Genomic DNA, 23,880 nt, shown 5'->3' on the forward strand with positions numbered 1-23,880 from the left:
TCACACACACAGCACACTATACATTACATAGGATATCACACACACAGCACACTATACATTACATAGGATATCACACACACAGCACACTATACATTACATAGGATATCACACACACAGCACACTATACATTACATAGGATATCACACACACAGCACACTATACATTACATAGGATATCACACACACAGCACACTATACATTACATAGGATATCACACACAGCACACTATACATTACATAGGATATCACACACAGCACACTATACATTACATAGGATATCACACACAGCACACTATACATTACATAGGATATCACACACAGCACACTATACATTACATAGGATATCACACACAGCACACTACACATTACATAGGATATCACACATACCTTTGCACATTGAACTCTTTACACACAAATATAGTGCAGTAACTTTTTGTAGCTGGGTGCAGTCTAGAAAGGGTTAAATCACCAGGCAGAGGTCCTATGCTAATAACCCCCCACCCCCTCCTCCCTACTGAAGCTGCAGAGACTTGAGAGCTATGGGGAAAGGATGAAAGTTAGAGGGAAGATGAGAAAGTGTAGACTGTGGGGTATGAAGCTGCCCCCCCACCCAACAATCACATTCACATACACCCCAACACTGCTGATCCCCCACAGTGACCCCCCCTCTCCCCCTCCAGACAGACAGCAGCACTTACATAGACTCTCTCCTCAGCTGTGTGCAGGCCGGGTCGGGGGAGGAGACGTTCTCAGACTGGAGCCGCTGCCTGTGCTGGATGCTCTGCAGAGCCGCAGGGGGGAACATGGGGGAGTCCCTGCTGCCTCCTCTATCCTCTTCCCTCTGGTCACAGGCCACAAAGGAGCCCCCAGGAGCCAGGTGCTGTGTGTGTGGGGGCACATCAGAGCCTGCTGCCCTGTGCAGAACATCACTGATGCTGTGTGGTGAGGAAGGGCGCCCCCTGGCTGTCAGCGCCCCGTGCACTGGCCCGGCCTGCACGGTGCTAGAAACGGCCCTGGCTGGGAGATGCACCCTGCTGACAGTACCAGGAACACTGCACGCTACTCTGACATTGCCAGGAACACACCATTCACACTTCAATAATTATCAAGGTTGGCCCGTGATTTTGTCCAGTTTTTAAATTTTGGCCCACTGTGTATTTGAGTTTGACGCCCCTGTTCTAGATTTTCAGGGCACATGCTCTTTAAGAATATGAGAATGCAGCCGAAATAAGAAAACTATCTGCAAAATCAAGGAATTAACCTGCAAAGTGACTGTGTAACCCAGATTCCTGCATTTACAGGTTCAAGTGACATATCACTGTGCAAAAACTCTTCCAATGAATGCGTATAATGATCTGCAGAGAAGCCTGACAGAAAAACACCATCTGCAAGTATAGTTCACACAACCATATTTTTCTAATTACTTCTTTCTTCCATGCCAAAGCACCCCCATTGTTTTGGTGTTAAATAAGCCAATGTAAAGAGGAATATGTCTCATCTCGTGTCCTGCGTGCTGCACTTCCCCTTGAGTACTGAGAGATTTGTACAGTCTATTATGGTTATTGTCAGATGGCCAGATGAAAAGTGCCACATCCGCATTTACTCGGTGACCTCCCCTATAAAGAGGTTTCCCTGCACATGCAGACTGTGAGAAATGAATTGGCCAAAGAAGATTGATGTTGGTCGGATCATCATCTGCCAACAACAAAGGCAGAAATTCATTATGGCCAACCAGCTTTTACTATAGGACATCACTAAGTGAAGACAAAGTTGGACCAAAGCCTAATAAATTGGTTAAAGCGACTCTGTACCCACAATCTGACCCCCCAAACCACTTGTACCTTCGGATAGCTGCTTTTAATCCAAGATCTGTCCTGTGGTCCGTTTGGCAGGTAATGCAGTTATTGTCCTAAAAAACAACTTTTAAACTTGCAGCCCGTGCCAAACGGGAGTATCTGTGCCCTAACTTTGCACCCCCCTCCGTCCCTCCTCCCCTCCTCCCCACCCTCTTCATCATTAGGAATGCCACTGGAACATTTTTAACATGCTGAACATTGCACCGGTGCTTAACACAGGTGGGGAATAGGAGACAATCTGCCTGGCACATTCCTAATGATGAGGAGGGGTGGTGCAAAGTTAGGGCACAGATACTCCCATTTGGCACGGATTCAAGTTTAAAAGTAGTTTTTTAGGACAATAACTGCATCACCTGCCGAACGGACCCCAGGACAGATCTTGTATTACAAGCAGCTATCCGAAGGTACAAGTGGTTTGGGGGGGGGGGGCAGTTTGTGGGTACAGAGTCACTTTAAAGGGCCAGTTCACACAGAGTAAAACTGGCGGAGTTCCGCTGCGGAATCCCGTCAGCCTCTGTTGCATACAGGCATTCTATGGGAGGGCCATACCTACCATAGACTTTCTGTATGACACAGAGGCTGGCGGGATGTGAACTGGCCCTAAGGGGAAGATTTATCAAACTGGCGTAAAGTTGAATTGTCTTAGTTGCCCCTAGCAACCAATCAGTTTCCACCTTTCATTTTTCAAAGCATCTGTGAGGAATGTAAAGTGGAATCTGATTGGTTGCTAGGGGCAACTAAGATAATTCTACTTTACACCAGTTTGATAAATCTCCCCCTTATAAGTCTAAAGGAAATACAGGTATACATAATGCTGTTAGTTTGGATTATTAGACCTGTGGTCAGAGCTGAACTTCTGCCATATGTGAATTCACACTAAATCTAGGGCTACATAGTAAGTTTGGCCGCAACACAGGCCCTGTTGCACTCCCTGAATCAGGCTGCACCTCATATAAGCAAATGGGGTCAAACTGCAACCTGCTAGTGGCCACAACCAGAAGTCCTAGTTGGATTTTTGGCAATTGTTGGGCCTTTTGTGGGTAACCACGCAACCTCATTCACATACAATAGCGGAAATGCGGCATGATTTGGGGAGTGCAACACAGATCTATGGCCATGCAATCCATGTCAGGACAATGAAAATGGCAATTGTACCAAATCTATTACATACTGAGCACCATGGGACCTTATTGTTAATTTGTCCTGAAACCTCTAGTGTTGTCAAACACAGGAAAACTATGGGAGGCACAGTGGACCAAAAAAGTTTTGCTTCGGGACAAGAAACTATGTTAATACCTCTTGAGTTGCGTACAAGGAAAGTGTTATGAAACTTCTAGGACCGTTGTGATGATACAGCAAGCTTTGGATGCCTGTCGGCAATGAATACAGGGAGTGTGACATGGTTGGTTGCTTAAGTAACCAAGGACGCTACAGTGGGACTTGGGTTTGTAGAATTGGAAAGGGAAGTTGTACAAACTGACAACGAATTCTACTTATTACATTGTATAATACCTCAAAAAAGGAAGGAAAGAAATGGAACCCAATAAGTAGACAGCAAGCCCCTATACTCTAAGGAAAGCCACTCTTCTCTAGTAAGAACTTAGAAAATAGCCACATACATGTCTATTATGGACTATTAAGTGCATATAGATTTCTAGGGGCCCATACTGTACATTGTTAATGGAGCAGTCTACACAGACCCTTATGTTGAAAAATTGCGCCATGGAAAAAAAAAAAAAAAGAGCCACATGCCGCTATAATACTGGAACCATACTAGAACAATGAATACAAAAAGCTTAAAAGCATGCATACGTTTAATGCCAATATGAAAACAGCCATATAGAAATGGTACAAAGGTGAACTTTGGGTTAAATGTTTTTAACCTGTTCCTACCTGTCTGGAATCTAGGAACCATTCAAGACTTAATTTATTAGTTTTCTACTGCAAGAGAGAACAGAAATGAGCACAAAGGATTAGAAATTTGCAGCGTCAGCCAGACAGGCAAAGCAGCTTTCTTTAAGAGATGCATACAAGAGACAGAGCAATTATTTTACAATCAATCTTAAAATAAAATGTCTCCCATTTTTTTTTTAATATTAGTTAAAGGGAACCTTTCACCATGGCACCCGAGGCCAGTCTGACCCCCGTGGTAGAGCCCCAGATACTTACCCCGCCCAGAAGCCAGTCCCATCGCGGAGAAATGGCAGCCTGGCGGTCTGCGCACGAGATATGTAAAAGGCAAGAGATGAGTGCAATGTCCATAGAAAATCACTAGAGCAGGATGGGGTAAGTAACCGGGGCTCTACTGGGGGGCCGGGGTGAAAGGTTTCCTTTAGTATATTACTTTTCAGTAGTTTAATCAACATAAGTGCTTAAAGGGGTTATCCAGCGGAAATCTTTGTATTTCTGACACCAGTTAATTTAAAAGAAAAATAGATTTGTAATTTTATATTACAAAATATCAAGTCTTCCCATACTTATGCAGGAAAAGTGGTTTTATTTTCAGCCTGACACAGAGCTCTTTGCCGACCTCTCTGGCCAAGACAGGAACTCTGTCTCGGTTTTCTATGAATCCCCATAGAAAACCTCTCCTGCTCTGGACAGTTCCTGTCTCGGCCAGAGAGCACTGTGTCAGACTGAAAATAAAACAATATTTCCTGCATGACATACACCAGCTAATAAGTATGGGAAGACTTGAGATTTTTTTAATAGAAGTCAACTACAAATCTATATAACTTTCTGACATCAGCTGATTTAAAAGAAAAAAAAGATTGTCACTATGCATGGGTGAATCCTGGTGATAAAAGAGTTATACTAATAAATCTAAGCTACTAACAACCCAAAAAAGAAAGTTTTGGCCTCATTCATACGATTCGTGCTGTAATCTGCACCGCAAGGATGACAGGAGCTCAGAAGACAACTACTCGCCCACTCCCCCTGTGACGGCCGGCTCACATGTTCATAGGCACGGTTGGAAAAGGCGAGCAGTTACTCAGGGGCACTTGGTGAGTAAGACCAGATAGGTTTCGGAGCATTTTATTTTTCAGCTCTTAGATGGATAACCCCTAAATTGTAAATCCCTGACCACTTTCTTTCTTTCCTGTCATTTTAGCAAATCAACAATGAACAAATAGCTATATAACTCAAAAGACAGATTTACAGCAGTCACATGTGGGGGTTTTAATTTAATTTTATGAAGCCGACCATACGCATGCCAATAACTAAGAACTTATGACCTCCATTTCTACCCTGGCCAGCAATTGTCCAATCAATATTAATCAGATAAGTGGAAGGCCGCAGCTATTGTACTCTGGGGTCTTGTACTGCGTTTACTTTAATTCTACCCAGACAATCCACACAACGCTCAATACTGTAGCTTGTAGCTCCACTTCGGGCCTCTGATATTTAAGCTTTATTTTTACAGAAATTACTATTTATAAATTGGAAGTATGGGTATTCTATCAAAACTTCATGCATTTGGCTATTATTCTCTTCAAAAAATTTTTAACCTTGCCCCTTACGAGCTTGACCCTTGAAGTGGAGTGGTCATAAATTTAAATAACTTATAAGAAAAGATGTTGAGAAGGCAATAACACTTAAAGGGACAGTGTCACATTTTTGAAAATTTTTTAATAAAAAGTAACAAGAAAAAATAGGTGTGTTGTATTTTTTTTTTTTTTTTTTTTTACATTGGTCTTGAGTGTCTTTTATTCAAACTAATGTATGCACAGGGGGCTGCCATTTTAATAGTGTCTGTGTGTGACGTCATTTCACGACATACACACAGACACTATACGGCACCTCTATAACATTGGAGTGAACCGACGGAGTCCGTCTGGTTCACTCAAACTGGAGGCTCCGTCACTGTGTACTGCGCATGTGCATAGACATGCGCAGTACACAGCTTACCTGGGGAGGGGTGGCCATTTTTTTGAAGTCCCTGCAAGAGGAAGGAGAACAGGGGAGGAGAGAGACCGCACAGTGAGTGGGCAGGAGAATTCTGTGCAGCTCTCCCCCCCCCCGCCCCAGCGTCGGACTAGGCGTCCGCCCCCACTAACCTTGCAGCAGACCGCAGTCCAGCCAGGACGGTCCCCTCCAGTATAGTTACAGGGCCGGAGTGAGCTTTGGGCACGGAAAGGCTGTAATACACCCTCCCGGAAGCTCACAGCTGCAGCCCCTCGGTGCCTGGATTCTCTCCTGCTCGGCGGCCATGTGACATTGCGCTGCAGAGCAGGAGAGAATCCAGGCACCGAGGGGCTGCAGCTGTGAGCTTCCGGGAGGGTGTATTACAGCCTTTCCGTGCCCAAAGCTCACTCTGGCCCCGTAACTATACTGGAGGGGACCGTCCTGGCTGGTCTGCGGTCTGCTGCAAGGTTAGTGGGGGCTGACGCCCAGCTCACTCCGGCCCCGTAACGGGGGACCAGCCTGCCTCTACCGCGCTTCTCCCTGTGCCCCACATCAGCTCCCCCCCCTGTCACCCCAGCATCTCTTCTCTCCCCCCTGTCACCCCAGAATCTCTCCCCCCCCTGTCACCCCAGCATCTCTCCCCCTGTCACCCCAGCCTCTCTCCCCCTGTCACCCCAGCATCTCTCCCCCTGTCACCCAGCCTCTCTCCCCCTGTCACCCCAGCCTCTCCCCCCCCCATCACCCCAGCATCTCTCCCCCCTGTCACCCCAGCATCTCTGCCCCCTGTCACCCCAGCATCTCTCCCCGTCACCCCAGCCTCTCTCCCCCTGTCACCCCAGCCTCTCTCCCCCTGTCACCCCAGCCTCTCCCCCCCCGTCACCCCAGCCTCTCCCCCCCCGTCACCCCAGCATCTCTCCCCCCGTCACCCCAGCATCTCTGCCCCCTGTCACCCCAGCATCTCTCCCCCTGTCACCCAGCCTCTCTCCCCCTGTCACCCCAGCCTCTCTCCCCCTGTCACCCCAGCCTCTCTCCCCCTGTCACCCCAGCATCTCTCCCCCTGTCACCCCAGCATCTCTCCCCCTGTCACCCAGCCTCTCTCCCCCTGTCACCCCAGCCTCTCTCCCCCTGTCACCCCAGCCTCTCTCCCCCTGTCACCCCAGCCTCTCTCCCCCTGTCACCCCAGCCTCTCTCCCCCTGTCACCCCAGCCTCTCTCCCCCTGTCACCCCAGCCTCTCCCCCCCGTCACCCCAGCATCTCTCCCCCCTGTCACCCCAGCCTCTCTCCCCCTTGTCACATCAGCACCCCAGCCTCTCTCCCCCTGTCACCCCAGCCTCTCTCCCCGTCACCCCAGCGCCTCTCTCCCTGTCACCCCAGCCTCTCTCCCCCCTGTCACCCCAGCCTCTCTCACCCCCATCACCCCAGCCTCTCCCCACTGTCATCCCAGCCTCTCCCCCCTGTCACTCCAGCCTCTCCCCACTGTCACCCCAGCCTCCCTCCCCCCTGCCACATCAGCTTCTCCCTGTCACCCCAGTGTGCCTACCCCCCGCCACATCAGCTTCTCCCTGTCACCCCAGTGTGCCTACCCCCCCCTACCCCCAGCTTCTTCGCTGCCCTACCTGTGTAATGTCTGACATCAGAGAGCAATAGCCTGTACTCTCCTCTCTGTGTGTGTGTGTGTGTGTGTGTATATATATATACTGTATATATATGATAGTACAGGATATTGCTCGCTGGTATCACTGGTGTCCGCAGTGTCACACATTACACAGGTAGAGGAGGTGTATGTATATGTATATATATATATATAATAATATATATGTATATATATATAATAATATATATATATATATATATATAGATAGATAGATATAGAAAGGTAGAAAACTGCAGCACTCCGGATAAATTCAAAAGAATGTGGTTTTTATTTTCACCCAAAAACTTGCGACGTTCCGCTGAGAGCTTTATTAAGCAGTGTGTCAGCGAGAGAGAAACGTCGCAAGTTTTTGGGTGAAAATAAAAAACATACATCCTTTTGAATTTATCCGGAGTGCTGCGGTTTTCTACCTTTCGATAAGTTTGGCACGACTGGTCCCTTGTGCTTACCGCTCGACACCAACCTGTATTACATTTGTGGACTGCTGCAGGACTTTGCCCACTTATATATATATATATATATATATATATATATATATATATATATATATATATATACACACCTCCTCTACCTGTGTAACACTGCTGATACCAGAGAACAATAGCCTGTACTCTCCTGTATGTGTGTGTGTATGTATATATATATATATATATATTCAGTGGTACCTTGGTTTAAGAATAACTTGGATTAAGAGTGTTTTGGTTTAAGAGCTCAGTTTTTCAAAATTGTGACTTGGTGTAAGAGCATTGCTTTGGTGTAAGAGCTCCCTGTACTGGGTGGGAGCGCCAGTGGAGGAGGGGCATGGTCTGCATAGCGGGGTCTACAGCCCTGTACTCTGACCCAGGAAGTCTCCCTCACCTTCCAAATCATAGCAGATCCACTTCAGGCTGGGGCTTGCATCAGGGGACAGGATTACCCCATCTCTCCATAGCTGTAACCCCTCTCTCCCCGGACAGAGTGCGCTGCATGTATGTGCCCACATCTGCCCTGCTCATTCCTTCCTGCTCCCTGCAGTCTCTGTCCGCCCTTGTGTTTCCCATCCTCTTCATTACTGTACAGTAACTTATAATATCACAGATTCTGCTGTTTCTGAATGTTTGAATGTTTGTTTCATCTGTTTTACATGTTATTTAGAATAATAAATCAATATTTTTGGGGGGTGGAACGAATTGTCTGCATTTCTATGATTTCTTATGGGAAAATTTGCTTTGGTTTAAGAGTGGATTGGGATTACAAGCGCCGTCCCGGAACGAATTATGCTCGTAATCCAAGGCACCACTGTATATATATATATATATATATATATATATATATATATATATATATATATATATATATATATATATATATAAATACACACACACACACACCACCTCTACCTGTGTAATGTGTGACACTACTGACGCCAGAGAGCATTAGCCTGTACATACATACGTATTATATATATATATATATACACACACACACACACACACACACACCTCCTCTACCTATGTGCATGCGGGGGATGGGTAGTGAGAAGTGAGTGAGGTGAGTGTGGGCGAGCTGTGTGCAGGTTTAGGTGTATTAGGAGGTTCTGCAGCAGCTGAGGTGCATTATGAAAGGCTAGGGACATGCTTCTTCTATGTGTACTGCTGTGCAGACAACAACAAAATGGCGCTGCCCAGCAGTACACATAGTATCACCTTTCCCCTCTTTGTTCTCCTGTGAAAAGAGGAGGGAGGTGATGATGTCACAGCAGTTGAACAGGGACTGCCTCTTCTTTTCAGCATCCAGCTTTCAGGCTGCTTTTACCAGCAGTTTCCTGGTGGAGCTCCCCCTGGTGGCCATCACTGGGAAATAGGAAAAATTAGATTGTTAATTTTTCATATTTCCTTACATGTAAAAAAAAAGAAAAACATCTAAATTAACAAAAAAACAAAAAACAAATTCAGTTTTAACACTTTCAAATTTTTTTTTTACTTTGTGACACATTCCCTTTAAATGTATCTGAAAAGGCTGTGTTTTATTAGGACATCACTTTAGAATGCACCCGTAAATCTCCTGTCCTCACCTTACAGTCTGTGCCAAACGTTTCTGTGTTCCCTATTAGAGATGATCAAAACAGCGGAAAATCTTAGGTTCTATAGAACTCGAACCTTGTGGAACCTTCCGTATTTGATTCCCAATGCCTTCCCGGTCTGTGGGGGAGGAGGAGACAGGCTGTCTCCTCCTTCCCAAGGGACCAGGAAGGCATCAGGAATCAAACGCAAAAGGTTCGAATTCTATAAAACCTAAGATTTTCCGCTGTTCGATCATCTGTATTCCCTATGAGTGAGGGATAAGCTGTTGTTAGATTAGTTTGGCATGGACTTATCTCTCTGAAAACAAAAGGGTTGTATAGTAAAAATCCATCACCTATGTTCACCAAGCCCCCATACACCTTATACTGACAGCCAAAGCTGCCACGGGTAATAGTATAAAATTTATAGGGACCTTAACATGCCCGATCCTTCAAACGGCAGATGTCCTCAGAGACTTAGGGGCCTATTCCACCAAGCGATAATCAGACGAATTGGCCCGATTTCACAAACATCATACATTACCTGTCCAGGCGCAGCAGCATTAGCTTCAGAGCGGGCTGTCTGAGCTGACAGACCGCTCAGCCAATCAATGGCCAAGACCGCCGCGGCCTGTGATTGGCTGAGCGGTCTGTCAGTTCAGACAGGCCGCTCCGAAGCTGATGCTGCTGCGCGGGACCGGGAGAAGGAGAAGACCTGGACAGGTAATGTATGAAACAAGGGCTGCAAGGACATCGGTAACGATGTCCCTGCAGCCCTTGCTAACGATTGTCGGGCTGTGGAATAGGCCCAGTAAACGAGCGCCGATCTAGCAGATCGGCGCTCGTTTACATCAGTGATCAGGCCCTGCTCAGCCCGTGGAATAGCACCCTTATTGTAGACATCCTGTATCTACTATCTTTACTAATAGTCAAAGTCAAAAAAGAAGCACAGTAGGATGCAGCCAATGGTTCTTAACCAAGGCCTGAAGGAATTCTTTAGATAAGGACCATGCTAAACTTCAGTCTCCAAAAACTGATCTCTGAGACCATTGTCCAAAGGGGGTAGGGTTATTTCTCATCAATCCATGTGGCTCAGTGAATGAGATACTGTAAGGCCTAGTTTACATATATCCGGCGGCGTTTCCCTCCGGTGCAGGAGAGAAGCAGACCGCTAGGCTACCCAGGACCGCATCCACTAAAGTCTATGGAGCGCCGGAGGCATGCCGTGTGCAGACGCATGCATTATGCATTCTCCGGCTTTTGCCTCTGGTGCGCCATAGAGAAGTCCCTGTCCCTCCTCCTCCCCCCCTGTTGACCCTGGCTGTGCAACAGAGTGCCCCCTTGCAGGGGGGCAGCTCCCCAGCTCCGCTGTACAGGTGCAGCACTATAGGACAGGGGTAGGGAGCCTTGCATCTCCAGCTGTTACAGAACTACAACTCTCATCATGTCTGGGATATCAAGGCATGATGGGAGTTGTAGTATTGCAACAGCTGGAGAGCCAAGGTTCCCTACCCCTGTAGTAGGAGATGTCCACATGTATTGCTGCCCAAGGTAGAGGGCTCTGGTGTCCTGCTGCCCCCCTATATAGATGGCCCCCTGTAATGCCGTGGGAAACAAAAATGATGAAACAAACGTGTGGACACTGATACAACTGATAGAACCTGATAGTTTTTTTTCTGAAAAACGGATAGAAAACCTGATGACAACTAATGCCTTTTTGGCATCAGTTGTGACATCAGTTGTCGTCAATATCTACGAAAAAACGGAAAAGGATGCAACTAATATATGTAAACTAGGCCTTAATCCATAGACAGCTATGTCAGTCCTTGAATCCTGGCCAGGGAATAGGAGTGGCATGTAAATAAATGATTGTAAGGCTATTCACAAGGCAATGTGAATTTTAGCTTCACATATTAGGAAAAGTGAGCACTATTTATAAAGGTGGCAAGGCATGTATATATAACATTGGATGACACATTGACAGCATTATAACCAAAGAAAATCTGACTGTCCAACAAATTAAGTAACCTGAAAGCAATTTGGCTTTCATCCCTATATGAGGTATATGCTTCACATGGAGTGCTTCCAGAATAGCCCTTAATACCACCAAGCAAAGCACTCATCGGTGGTTCTCTCCTGGATATTAAATCATAATACAATCTAAACATAAACTGTCTTCAGAATTTTGGAGGACTGTTATTGACCAGACACTGGATTAGATTTTTAACTGTCACCTCAAAATCCTGCTCGTTATAACAAAACACAAGACTGGTGTTGACCTCATCTTTTAAAAGGTACTGTAACACATGTCAAATTTAAAGCGAATGTATCACCGGTACATTGTTTTTTGTTTTGTTTTTTTTACACGAAGAGACCCGTAGGGAGATGCTGATGCCACGGTCCTTTTTATTTATTTATTTTTTTAACCGCGGCCCGGTTCCTGCGCATGGCGCCAGTCGATTACCGAGCACTGACCGGGGATGAAGCACTAGAGGTGGGCTCACAGGCCTCCAGTGTGATGATAGGCTCTCCCCTCTGTAACGCGGTTCCATTGATTCTAATCACACTGGTATCGTGCGCGAGAACTGGGCCACAGATCGAAAAAAGGACCATGGCAACGGCATCTCCATTCCGGTATATTCATGTAAAAAAACAAAAAAGTGATGTACCGGTGGTACGTTCGCTTTAAATAGCTTGTAGTTGCTACGGCTGGGATTAAGCTACAAGCCAGCAGTTCTATCCTACTGAAAATGGCTGTCTAAAGTTGACATTATATAAAAAGTATACTTCACATCAGAATCAGTTTGAGAATTTGCTTGCAGACAACCTCATAATTACTGATCCATTCTGTGCAAAACAGAATGGTCTCAAGAGTTTATAATATGCAAAGCATGGAAAAAGGAAGTGTATAACATAGTGGTGATTTATTAAGACTTTCCGTTATCTAAAAAAGTAGCATATTTGCAATTGTACATTTGTTTTTTATTCATTTTTATATCAACAATTAAAAGATCCAGGCCAATGGAAAGACCCACCATGATTTGGGTCAAATTCTGATGAGACTTGGCATAAGCTAACATATGGTTACCCTTCAAATCATTCAATGACGGTTTAATGTCCTTTAACAAATCTTACTGTGCCATGCATGACTGGTGGTGTGGAATCAAACATTACTTGTAAGTGACTGTAACAGAGAATTCTGTTATTAAAAAAAACCCTGATTGGAAATGTGCCAGCCCACCATAATTTCTATTCTAGGATTTCTATTAAGGATTGCCCTTAATAGATTAGTGAGACCTAAAGAGCCCATAAAGAGCACTTGAGTCTTGAAATGAGTCTTGAAGTACAAATCTCTAGTACTTGCTGGGACCAGTTGATCTTAAAGAAGAGCTTAGCGATACAAAGTTAGGCAGTGACCAATATGAACAATTAGGGCTCATGTGCATGGCCACATTAAAATGTCACTGTCGTTTAATTAATATATATATATATATATATATATATATATATATATATATATATATATATATATAAATTTTTTTAATTTTTTTGCAGAAATCAATAGTACAGGAGGTTTTAAGAAACTTTGTAATTGTGTTTATTAGCTGAAAAAAATGTATAAAAATTAGCTGAAAAATTTATCATTAAAAAGCAGTTTGAAGCTCTCCCCCGTCTACATGATTGCCTATGGAGAGGGGAGGGGTTGAGGGAGATGAGGCACCAAAACAGGACAACAAAGAGTTAATTTATAGCTACATTACAATATTGATGCAGCTCCTGCTGTGTAATCCTTTATTCTCTGCTCTTTTCTGGCGAATAATCTCCCTCCTCCCCCCTCTATAGAACAGACAGGGCACGACTGTGTAAAAGAGTCAAGATTTCCTGATAATGAGCAGTGAAGGAGAGAGAGGATGGGGGGGGGGGGGGGGAAGAGAACTGGGGAAAGTCTTTTTGAATGCAGATAATGGCATATTTGCCTAATAAACCCAATTGCAAAGTTTCTTAAAGTCACCTAGACTATTGATTTCTGCATAAAAAAAACTAAACGACAGTGACACTTTAAGAGCGACAGTAATTAACTAAAATGCTATGCTCAGCATCTCCTCTCCAACAACATATACTTTATGCAGAGTTATTGGTAAGAATTAAGTATTCAGGTCTCTAGAGCGTTATAGGAAAAAATTAACCTTACAGTCTAAAAGTTCCCCACGTCACACTACATATTTAAAGCATGTACATCAGACTTTTTTCCACTTAACTTCTGCAAGACTAAAGATGTCAGATCTTATCTCAGCTGTGAAAAATTACAGTATATACAAAACATATCCTACCGAATATAAGCAGCTGACAGTGACAAGTAAGCTATGTTCAGAAGTCCCACAGACACTTCCAGGTGAATGGAGTGACGTCTGAGCATGTGCGCTACCACCTCATTTACTTAGCGGGACTAGTGAACGGTGGAGGTCCCAGGTGTAGGGCCCTATTACACCAACAGATTATCTGTCAGATTTGTGTAAGCCAAAGCCAGGAGTGGATTTGAAAAGACGAGGAATCTCAGTCTTTCCTTTATGACCTGTTCCCTGTTTATAGTCCATTCCTGTCTTTGGCTCAAAAAAAACTGTCAGATAATCTGTCGATGTAATAGGGCCCTTACCCCCACCAATCATTAGACAGTGGTCAAACACCATTGCCAAAGCAGAGATCAGCTACAAAGATCATCTCCAAGGGCCCTATTACAAGGGGTGATTATTGTGCGAAAGATCGTTATATTGTTCAAATTTAAAGGCAATAGGCTGACTTGGTTCTCTGGAGCGCAGTATACAGCTCCTGTGCAGCTCACGACACATATCAGCCAAGGCTACAGCACCAGCAGCTTTATAGTGGAGAAAGTTAAGTTTAAGGCAGGGAGAGGGGTGGCAGGTAGTCATCTAGACACCACTCTCTCCCTGTCGGCGCGCTCGGCAGGGATGAGTGACAGGCAGAGAATCCCGCTGATGGCACCTCTCCCTGTCAATCATCCCCTCCGAGCGCACTGAGAGCAGTGATTAGACAAGGGCGGAGAGCCGCTCAGATGACTACCTGTTGCGCCTCTTCCTGCTGCGCGATTCTTCCTGTATAAAGATGCTACTGTGGCCGATATGTCCCGCAAGCTGCACAGGAGCTTTATACTGTGCTCCAGAGAACCAACTGGGCTGATTGGTTCCCTTTAAGCTATAAGCTTTCCATGTGTATGCAGGCAATGATCAAACAACTAACGAAAAATTGTTTGTGTGCAGTTGATGGCATCTTTTAGGCTGACCATAATATCACTGTTAATCTTCTCTGTTTCTATTTCACCTGTGGTGACTCTGTAGGGGGATAACAGAATAAGAATACAGATGACTACCTTGGGCTGCAGCAGAAGAGCACACTGTGATCATTACCTTAGAACCAGGCCAAGAGACATCTATAAAAGTATGGCTGGGTGTTGGTATTATGGCTAGCCATGCTCTGCCTCATTCAGTTTGAAATTCTCATACTCAAACACTGTCATTTTGACATTGCTGTATAGGGTAATGGAAAGTAGGACCCATGGGACTCCAATGACCCATTCCCTCTAGGTTCTGCTGGTCACTGGACCCCCACCAATTATACACCAGTGGTCTATGCAATGGATACTCTAGTAATGGCATATCCTGGGCATACACTTTAAATTACAAATTAAACTCTGCTACCTCTATACTGGGAAATCCCTGGGAGCTCCTTTTAGGAGTGGAACACTAGGCTGTATGCATACAGAGTTGCTTTTCATCCATGCTATATACATGTAAAGATGAAGCTTGTTTTCTATATTTTCTATAGAAGATCCACGGTCAACAAATTTTAGTTTAACCTTTATGTAAGCAGTATGAGATCATATATATTATACATTATACTCCGTGAAAAGAAAATATGAAGTACATTATAATAACAAATTTAAAAAAATTCAAACTCTACAACTGTTTTGGAGGCATAACAACAACCATAGTCAGCATCCAGGAAGACTTGGTGTAATAAGTGAAAGCTACTCTCAGGATGAAACACTGCACAGATATCTGGATCAACCGGTTTGGTCTTTCAGAGACTGTTTCATCTCACTGTAGAAAATATCACAGAGAAATAAACAGAGGGAATATTGTTTACACCCAGGGGTGACAGGGCGCAGGCATGATAGGTGTTCTGAACGCTAATAAAAGGAACATTACTTGTAAAGGGGTAGCGTTAAAAAAAAAAATAAAATAAAAGAGAGGTATAGAGGACTGGAGTTTTATAATCTCTCCGTGGAAGATCTAGAAATGTAATACAGAAGGAAAATAAAAGTGTAACGTAGGAACAACTAACCACATTGTCCAGGAAAGCTGTATGTCATCCGTTCACAAGCACCCATACAGCCAAGAACATAACCATACAGTGGTAAAATGTTAGCTGCACACAGGTGGGCTGCAGAATACCATCACACTAAAGACTACAAAAGAATACAGAATTGATTAAAAGAAGTTCTGGCTCCTGAGGGCCCTATTACACTGATTCAGCTGATTATCGCTGGCAAATATTTGCTGGTATTTTAAAGAGTCACTGTCGTATTTTTTTTTTTTTGCAGAAATCAATAGTCCAGGCGATTTTAAGAAACTTTGTAATTGGGTTTATTAGCCAAATCTGCCATTATCTGCATGTAAAAAGCCTTTTCCCAGGTCCCCCCCTCCTTCCTCTTTTTCATCCACTCTGAAAAATCTGAAAATTGTGACTTGTTGCAGGAGACGTACCCTGTCTGTTCTAGGGAGAGGGGAGGGGGGAGGAGGAAGGAGGGAGTTAGCCGGCAGCAGAAAGCAGATAACAGAGGATTACAGGCACGGAGCTGGGTGACAGCTGTAATCTGAGCTCAGACAGGTCACTGGTGACTGTCACAGGAGATATCCCGTGAGGGATTTGTAGATTAACTCTTTGTTGTCCTGTTTTGGTCTTTTCTTTAGCTCTCTCCATAGGAGAACAATGAAGACAGGGGGGAGAGCTTCAAACTGCTTTTTCATGATAAAAATGCATTTTTCGGATAATAAACCCAATTACAAAGTTTCTTAAAATCGCCTGGACTATTGATTTCTGCAAAAAAAAAATTCACGACAGTGACACTTTAAAACAACGGCTGTTATATTGAAATAATGGCCGTTATTTACTGTTATATGGCGGCCATCCACTCAATTTCAACATTGTAACTTTAACTTCTGTATGGGCCAAAGAACGTTACATTCCTAAAATTGGTGCACATAACCAGTCCTGCAGCATCTTAAACAGTGGACTATGCAGCAGGCACAGCAGCAGCCACATACTATTACGGATAGGTTCATAACAGGAAATTATTTTGAGGGCTCATCCTCATTATGGATAAACTCTAATAAGTTTTTTTAAAAACAAGCTATTGGAAAGGCCCAAGTGATTTACTCCATAGCCACCTCCGAATAGAGTTGTCTTCTACTTGACCTTTAGGGGTCCATTAGTGTATCAGCGCCTGGACCCCCTGGAGGATCCCCTGCTGGCTCTGCCCTGATCTTGTTGGGACCACAATCTAAAGGAAAATTTCAGTAATCCAGTCATGTACGACATCTGCTAAAATAAAATAAAAAAAATAACCAAAAACCATAAGAAAAATAAAGCATTAAATTAAGTGAAACCTCCACCTAAACTTATTTCCTACAGATCACCTCACATAGAATCCATGAGAACTTCCAGCTAAGGGAGTTATAATTTGCCATTTATAATGATCACCCACAACTATATTATCTTTGGGTGGAGATCATCTGTAGAAATCTAATAAAAAGTACATATAAACCAGGTCTAATATAGACTAAACAATATGTCCATAAATACTGGTCTTCTATAACCATCTTATAATACAGTAATTGACAATATATATACAATATATTATTCAGTTTACATGTTGGGTCATGAAAATAGGAAATAGCTGAGCCAGCAAGTATATACAAATAGATACTGAGGTCTGATGTCATGTAATGGTCTAATTCACCTGGTAGTGTATAAAATAATATTCAGAAAAAATTATTATATGGTTATAGTGCATCTTTATGAAATTTCATTAACTAACTTAATTGTTATGCCCAGAGCAATTCACTTTACATTTTACCTGACCTTTTATATTATATAGACTTTTATATATTTCGTATTTGATACTAACGGATACATTTATCAAGGGTTTGCGCCCATTTTTAGGTGAATAATTGGATTTTTTGCCTATTCTTAGTTCTATTTATGAGCCAGTATTCGTTGTGCGACTATTTTTTATTCTGTCTGTATTAAGTAGTCACACCAAAAATTTGCATAATCCAGGATTTGCACCCAATTTATCATTCACGACTCATTAAAAAATTGCAAAAACTGATGCAGGCCTACATCACCAGGTCAGCACCAGGTGAATATGCGTGCACCTTTTTTGCGACCTTTTTACTCAAATGCATTTACAATGACAGTGTGACACAAATTACACACAATATATTGGAACAAAATAAACACCAACCCACATTAGACCCCTTAGTAAATGTCCCCTGAAGGCTTTATTTATACTGTTAGCAATGCCTGTTTGCTGTATTTATTGAGAAATTGACCAGTGTGTACAGTAAATGTATCCATGGGCCTCCTTAACTGATGGAGACCAGGAAAGTGTAAGTTTGGGGTAATTTTTGTATTTGCTGCATGGAATCGCACAAGCTGGTGTGCTATTACATAAGGCAGTAAATATATATACACACACAGATATACACTGCCAACATCTACAATACCTCCCACCAACATTACAAGATGCAGTGTGAAAGCTTAAATAGTGCAAATGCAAAGTCAATCTTATCACTAGACTAAATAAAACGTGCGCGATCCTCGAGATTTTGAGGCAAGGCTTCCCGAATTACATATGCTGGGTCCAATACATACGATTGTCCATAATCTTATACAGAGGTTATCAAACATCGCTATGTGTACCGGTCATGTCTCTGGGGGGGTCCATCTCATACTTGATGTGTAGCACACTATATGATCATAGTCTTGGGGGTACTGTGATGTAATTTTTTTTTTGAGTAGAGGGTAACTGGATCAGGAACACTGACATTCGTATATGTATAAAGGCTGTTAAAAGCGGGGAAAAAAATATTTCTGAAGTCAGAAAGTTATATAGATTTGTAATTTACTTCTATTTAAAATTCTCAAGTCTTCCCATGCTTACCAGCTACTATATATCCTGAAGGAAGTGGTTATTCTTTCCAGTCTGACACAGTGCTCTCTGAAGATAACTCTGTCCATGTCAGGAACTGTCCAGAGCAGTAGCAAATACCCATAGAAAACCTCTCCTGCGCTGGACAGCTCCTGTCTCCTCCAGAGATGGCAGCAGAGAGCACTGTGTCAGACTAAAAAGAATACACCACTTCCTGCAGAACATATAGTACCTAATAAGTATGGAAAGACTTGAGATTTTTAAATAGAAGTAAATTACAAATCTGTATAACTTTCTGACACCAGTTGATTTGAAAGAAAACATTTTTTGCTGGACAACCCCTTTAAGCTCATATACATTAAATTATAGTGTGCCATATTCATCAATCTAACTTGTATTGGGATCTCCTGAGTATTCCTGCCCTGACATACAGCAGGAAAAAGGGAACTGCTTATCCCCTCTCCCCAGTACAATTATTTGGCAGCAGCTCAGGGCCTCTTTTATGCAAGTGCAGGAGCCAAACTGAAGTTTTTGTAGCCAGACAATAAGATCTACCACAGACATCAGATTGATTGCGAGTCTTATTTATGTTCATGGCTGGGCCTACACTGTCTCTGCCCCCGCTGTGTGTAGGTGACGGATACAGGTTCAGTGTATGTTGCAACCAACATAGAATGTAGGTCAAACTTTAGGCTTCATAATGAACTTCACCTACTTTACTTCTGTAAATGTACAACAGCATGTATCCACATGGATGAATAACGTAGAGCAGGGGTAGGGAACCTTGGCCCTCCAGCTGTTGCAGAACTACCACTCCCATCATGTCCAGGCATGATGGGAGTTGTAGTTTTGCAACAGCTAGAGAGCCAAGGTTCCCTCCCCCCGATGTAGAGATACAGTTTCCCGTCCCGTACTTGATGACATATCTATTGTATAGGTGACATATTTGATTCTTAAAGATACATATGTGCACATGCCGAAAGGATTAAAGCAGTGATGCACTGACGCCACTATTTTCTATACAGGTATAGGAAGCCAAGGATGAGTTTCAGATCAGATAGGGGAACAATATTTTATCACGAACACTTATAAAAGCCATCTTACAGGTAAGGAGGCAATCTCTTTTTGGCAATCCATTTTTTTTTGCAAAAAACGTATGCAACTGTGTGCATCCGTTTTTCCATTGACTTCCATTATAAAAAAAAACAAAAAAAAAAAACGTATCAAAACAGACCTGTTTTTTTTTTTTTACGGACACAAACGTTTTTCTGTCCGTAAAAAAAAAAACTGCTTTTTTTTTTTTTTTTAATAATGGAAGTCGGCTCCTCGACCCCCCCCCCCCCCCAGCTCTCACCCACTCGCTGCCGCTGTAATAGTGCTGGCAGCATGCGGAACGAGCAGCAAGCGAGCAGTGAAAGCGCTCTTTTGCTCCTCCGGTCGCCCTGTGTAATACGGGCTTAAGCGGTTATCGGATGTATTTGGTCGATCATCGGCTGTTGTGGCCGATAATCACTTGGTGTAATAGTCAGGGTTAAAAGGCTGATCGTTGTCTTTCAACATGTTGAAAAGAAATACAACAATAGTGACAGTCTGCTGCCCACCACTCTGTGTAATAGAAGAGGAAGGTGGTCTGCTGCCGCCGCTCCTATGCGTCACCCATAGGATCTAAAGATCATCCAGGCAGCCCCCCTGCTCAATGTTGGTGTGTGTAAAGAGGAGCAAGTGAGCGCTGATCTGACAGGTCGGCACTCGCTTGCTCCTAAATGTTGGCCCGTGTAATATGGCCTAAACAGGGCACAATAACATTACAGTGAAGATCTTTGGATCTACTAGGAAAATTGAGGCAGCTGCCCATAACATTCATATTTCAGCACTAACCTTTTGGAAACACATTTGTTTCCACAGCAATATTACACACAAAAACATGCTTTGTTTCTTCTAATCCTGGATAACCCCTTTAATGCATTATTCTTATAGATTTCCATTACTTCCAGGCTTAATCTAATCAGTTTTATGAAGAAAAAAAAAAACACCTGCAATGAAGCCTGGTAATGTTAATCACATGAAAAAGCCAAAACAACCCATTTAGACAAAACTGCATAATCAATAAGGCTTTAAAGGGAAGCTCAACAAAACTGCAAAGGTGTGAATACTTGTGAGCTTTGTGAAGGCTCTGCAAATAAGCACCAATGAGATAGCACACGTCCATTTACACAAAAGATTATCTGACAGATTATCTACCAAAGATTTGAAGCCAAAGCCAGAAACAGACTATAAGCAGAAATCAGGTCATAAAGGAAAGCCTGAGATTTCTCCTTTTTTCAAATCTATTCTGGTTTTGGCTTCAAATCTTTGGCAGATAATCTTTCTGAGTTAATGGACCCTAAGCCCCTATTCCACGGGCCGACTTAGAGGAGCAAACAAGCGCTATTAGCGCTCGTTTGCTCCTCGTTTCCTGCTCGCTGCTGCCGCCGCTATTACACGTGGCAGCAGCAAGCGGGTGAGTCCAGGAGGGGCCGCGGAGAGCTGCCTGGGTGATTGCTAGATTGTCCGGGCAGCCCATAGCATACAGCAGCGGTCTGCTGCCGCTGCTCCTATTCCATGGACATGTTCTAGTGTGGATTTGAATTGCGGTACGGATTACCAATAGAAGTCTATTGTGATATCCGTAAAAAAAAACGGATCAAATCTAGGCAAACTAGTACTATCCACATTTTACAGAAATGGATGCAATTACGGATGATTTTCCACGGATCACAGAAAAAAATTGCAGACGCTTTTGCGGCCCAGAAAAAAAGTCACTGAACGTCCCTGCTCCTGTACATCTCTATGCATCAGGGCACCTACACTCATTAGAACAATCATTGGGCTGGGTGCTCTGCAATTGGTTTCCAAGAGTGTACCTTCTAATCCAAGTCAGCTGTCAAACTGACAGCACATTAACTTCATGTATTTTACAGCCATGAAGCCCTGGCCTTAACTGGTTATTCTGTACGCCAGTGACCAGGTAAGTGCCTGGAATACACCTGAATAAATTATAAAGTACAATGCAGCGTCAGGCCACTCTTACCCAGCTCTATATGTTCTACCAATATTTGTTAATAAAACTTGATGGGAAATAGAACCTGCATCCAATGGCGCCCCCAACTCAGGTGTGAGCCAAGCCTGACATCACACAGGGAGAACAATCAGACATGAAAACTACTAACAGGCGGGTCACAAAATAGCATTTATAAGTGGTTTACAATTTTAGAAATGCTTGGATCATAGCGAATATCTTAAACTAGACTAAAAGTCATTTAAAAGAATAGTCAAGATGATTTTTATACTTCGAAACAATACACACAAAACCATGGTGACATTCACCACTACAATGCCCACTGCAAAACATTATTAACCCATTTACTACTGAAATAAAAAGACACCCCCAACATGCTATATCTATAGGGGATAGTTCTTACCCAGCCTTCAAAGGAGTCTGTGGGTCCACAGTTTCTGAGAAGCTCCTGAAAACTGAGGGTGCAATTTGCAACAAAGTCATCATACCCAATGGGGGTGTCGTGGAAGACAGCCAGCTCCATCTTACTCCCCTCACATATGGTAACACTAAACTCTTCATTGTAAGTGGGCTTGTTAGTCCTGTGCTTGATGGTGGTCTTCCCAATGGTGCACTCATCCACATTGATGGTGATGTAGGGATCCAGTAAAGAGGAGCCTTTCTTGAACACTGAATGCCTTAGAGACCACCTGGTTGGCTGCAATCCCACTGCTTCACCTATCTTCAGCTTTAGATTGCCATTGAACCTCATGCTGCCAGCCATAGAGCTGGTGGGTGCCCCTCCTGGGACAGGGGAAGGAGATCAGCCTCTGTGATGTGGATGCCAGCTGCTGTCAGTGTGTAGCTGCTGCAGATCTTCCCCTGTCCATGCCAGAGCCCCCAGCCTGTGGCACCTGCATGCAGGTACTATGCAGCCAGCATGCAGTATCTGTACACAGTCTGGAAGCCTCTGACTAACAGGCTAGGCAAAAAAAAAAAGTTTCTCTCACCCCTCCCTGGGCTGGCCCTTGGATTGAGTAGGCGCAGTCCTGTTCTCTGCCTTGCTAAGCAGCGCAGTCACCCAGCCCTGGCACAGGGATCCGGTGCAGTAAGCAGCTCAGTGCACACTGATCACAGTCCTGCTGTGTGATCACAACCAGGAAGCCTTATCCCGAATCTGAGTGTACAACAGCGCCCCTAGCGGTCAGCTCCGCGCACTGCAGCCAGGACTTGGAACAAGAGTGTCAATTACTTACTTAGCATTTCCTTTTCTTCCGTAAATATAAGCCCTTGTGTCGCCCTCTAGCGTTTCATTATAGAAATCCTCAATGTTTCTTTTTATCAACTGAGTGACAGGAAACTTTTACTACTGCTAGGACAGCACCTCTGAGAAGGTGTCACCCAGCTTTCCTACAGCCCTGAAGGGTAAATCAGCTTTTTGTATAACCAAACGTATTCCCTGTCATGGGAAGGATGAGTGACAGCTGACATGGAATCTATGATGATTTCAGTAGCTTTACTGAAGCAGCTCCATGCACAGACATTATTCATTGGTCAATCCATGTGTTACAATATGGCGCCCATTTTATGGCATCTTTTTAAGCTCAAAGGATTGAATATCAGGTTCATTTGCAACCCAGGCGGCCCCTACAGTAATGGCTCTAGGAATTATATACTTGTAAGGGGAGAAAAATGGACATTGCCTCATGCAGCGTATATATATATACAGTATACTGTTGTTTTATCTATCTGCTGTTGCCAGGTGTGGGCTAAAACACTACCCCCTCCCCCCATAAAACAATAAAAAGCCATACTTACCCCCCCTCACTCCCCTGCTACTCCATCTCTCACCCCCTGCTGCATTCCTATTCTGCTCCCCACTCAGCTCTGCTTAAAGGGGTATTCCGATGAAATTAAACTTTTCATATGTTGCTGCCCCAGCCCAGAACATAACAAACTAGCTATTCTGTTGGTGCGTTTACACAGAGAGATTTATCTAAAATATTTTTTAAGCCAAAGCCGGGAATGGATTTGAAAAGAGGAGAAATCTCAGTCTTTCCTTTATGGTCTGTTCTTGGCTTTGGCTTCAAAGATCTGTCAGATACATCTCTCTGTGTAATTGCACCATCATTCATCAGGTTTTTCGTCCCCCTCTG

General features: G+C 43.7%; 1 protein-coding gene across 1 annotated transcript in view; it reads right to left on the minus strand.

The window, feature by feature from the left end:
• PRKCH (protein kinase C eta) overlaps positions 1–22,866 on the minus strand; it is a 139,532-nt gene extending 116,666 nt beyond the window's left edge. Inside the window, exon 1 of the mRNA XM_069949153.1 lies at positions 22,149–22,866. Within this exon, the coding sequence (XP_069805254.1) occupies positions 22,149–22,508 (360 nt within the window). The 5' untranslated portion in view covers positions 22,509–22,866. The remainder of the gene's footprint in view (positions 1–22,148) is intronic.
• Positions 22,867–23,880: the final 1,014 nt, after the last annotated feature.

The sequence above is a fragment of the Dendropsophus ebraccatus genome, chromosome 13 (genome assembly GCF_027789765.1).
Source record: "Dendropsophus ebraccatus isolate aDenEbr1 chromosome 13, aDenEbr1.pat, whole genome shotgun sequence".
NCBI classification, from domain to species: Eukaryota; Metazoa; Chordata; class Amphibia; order Anura; family Hylidae; genus Dendropsophus; species Dendropsophus ebraccatus.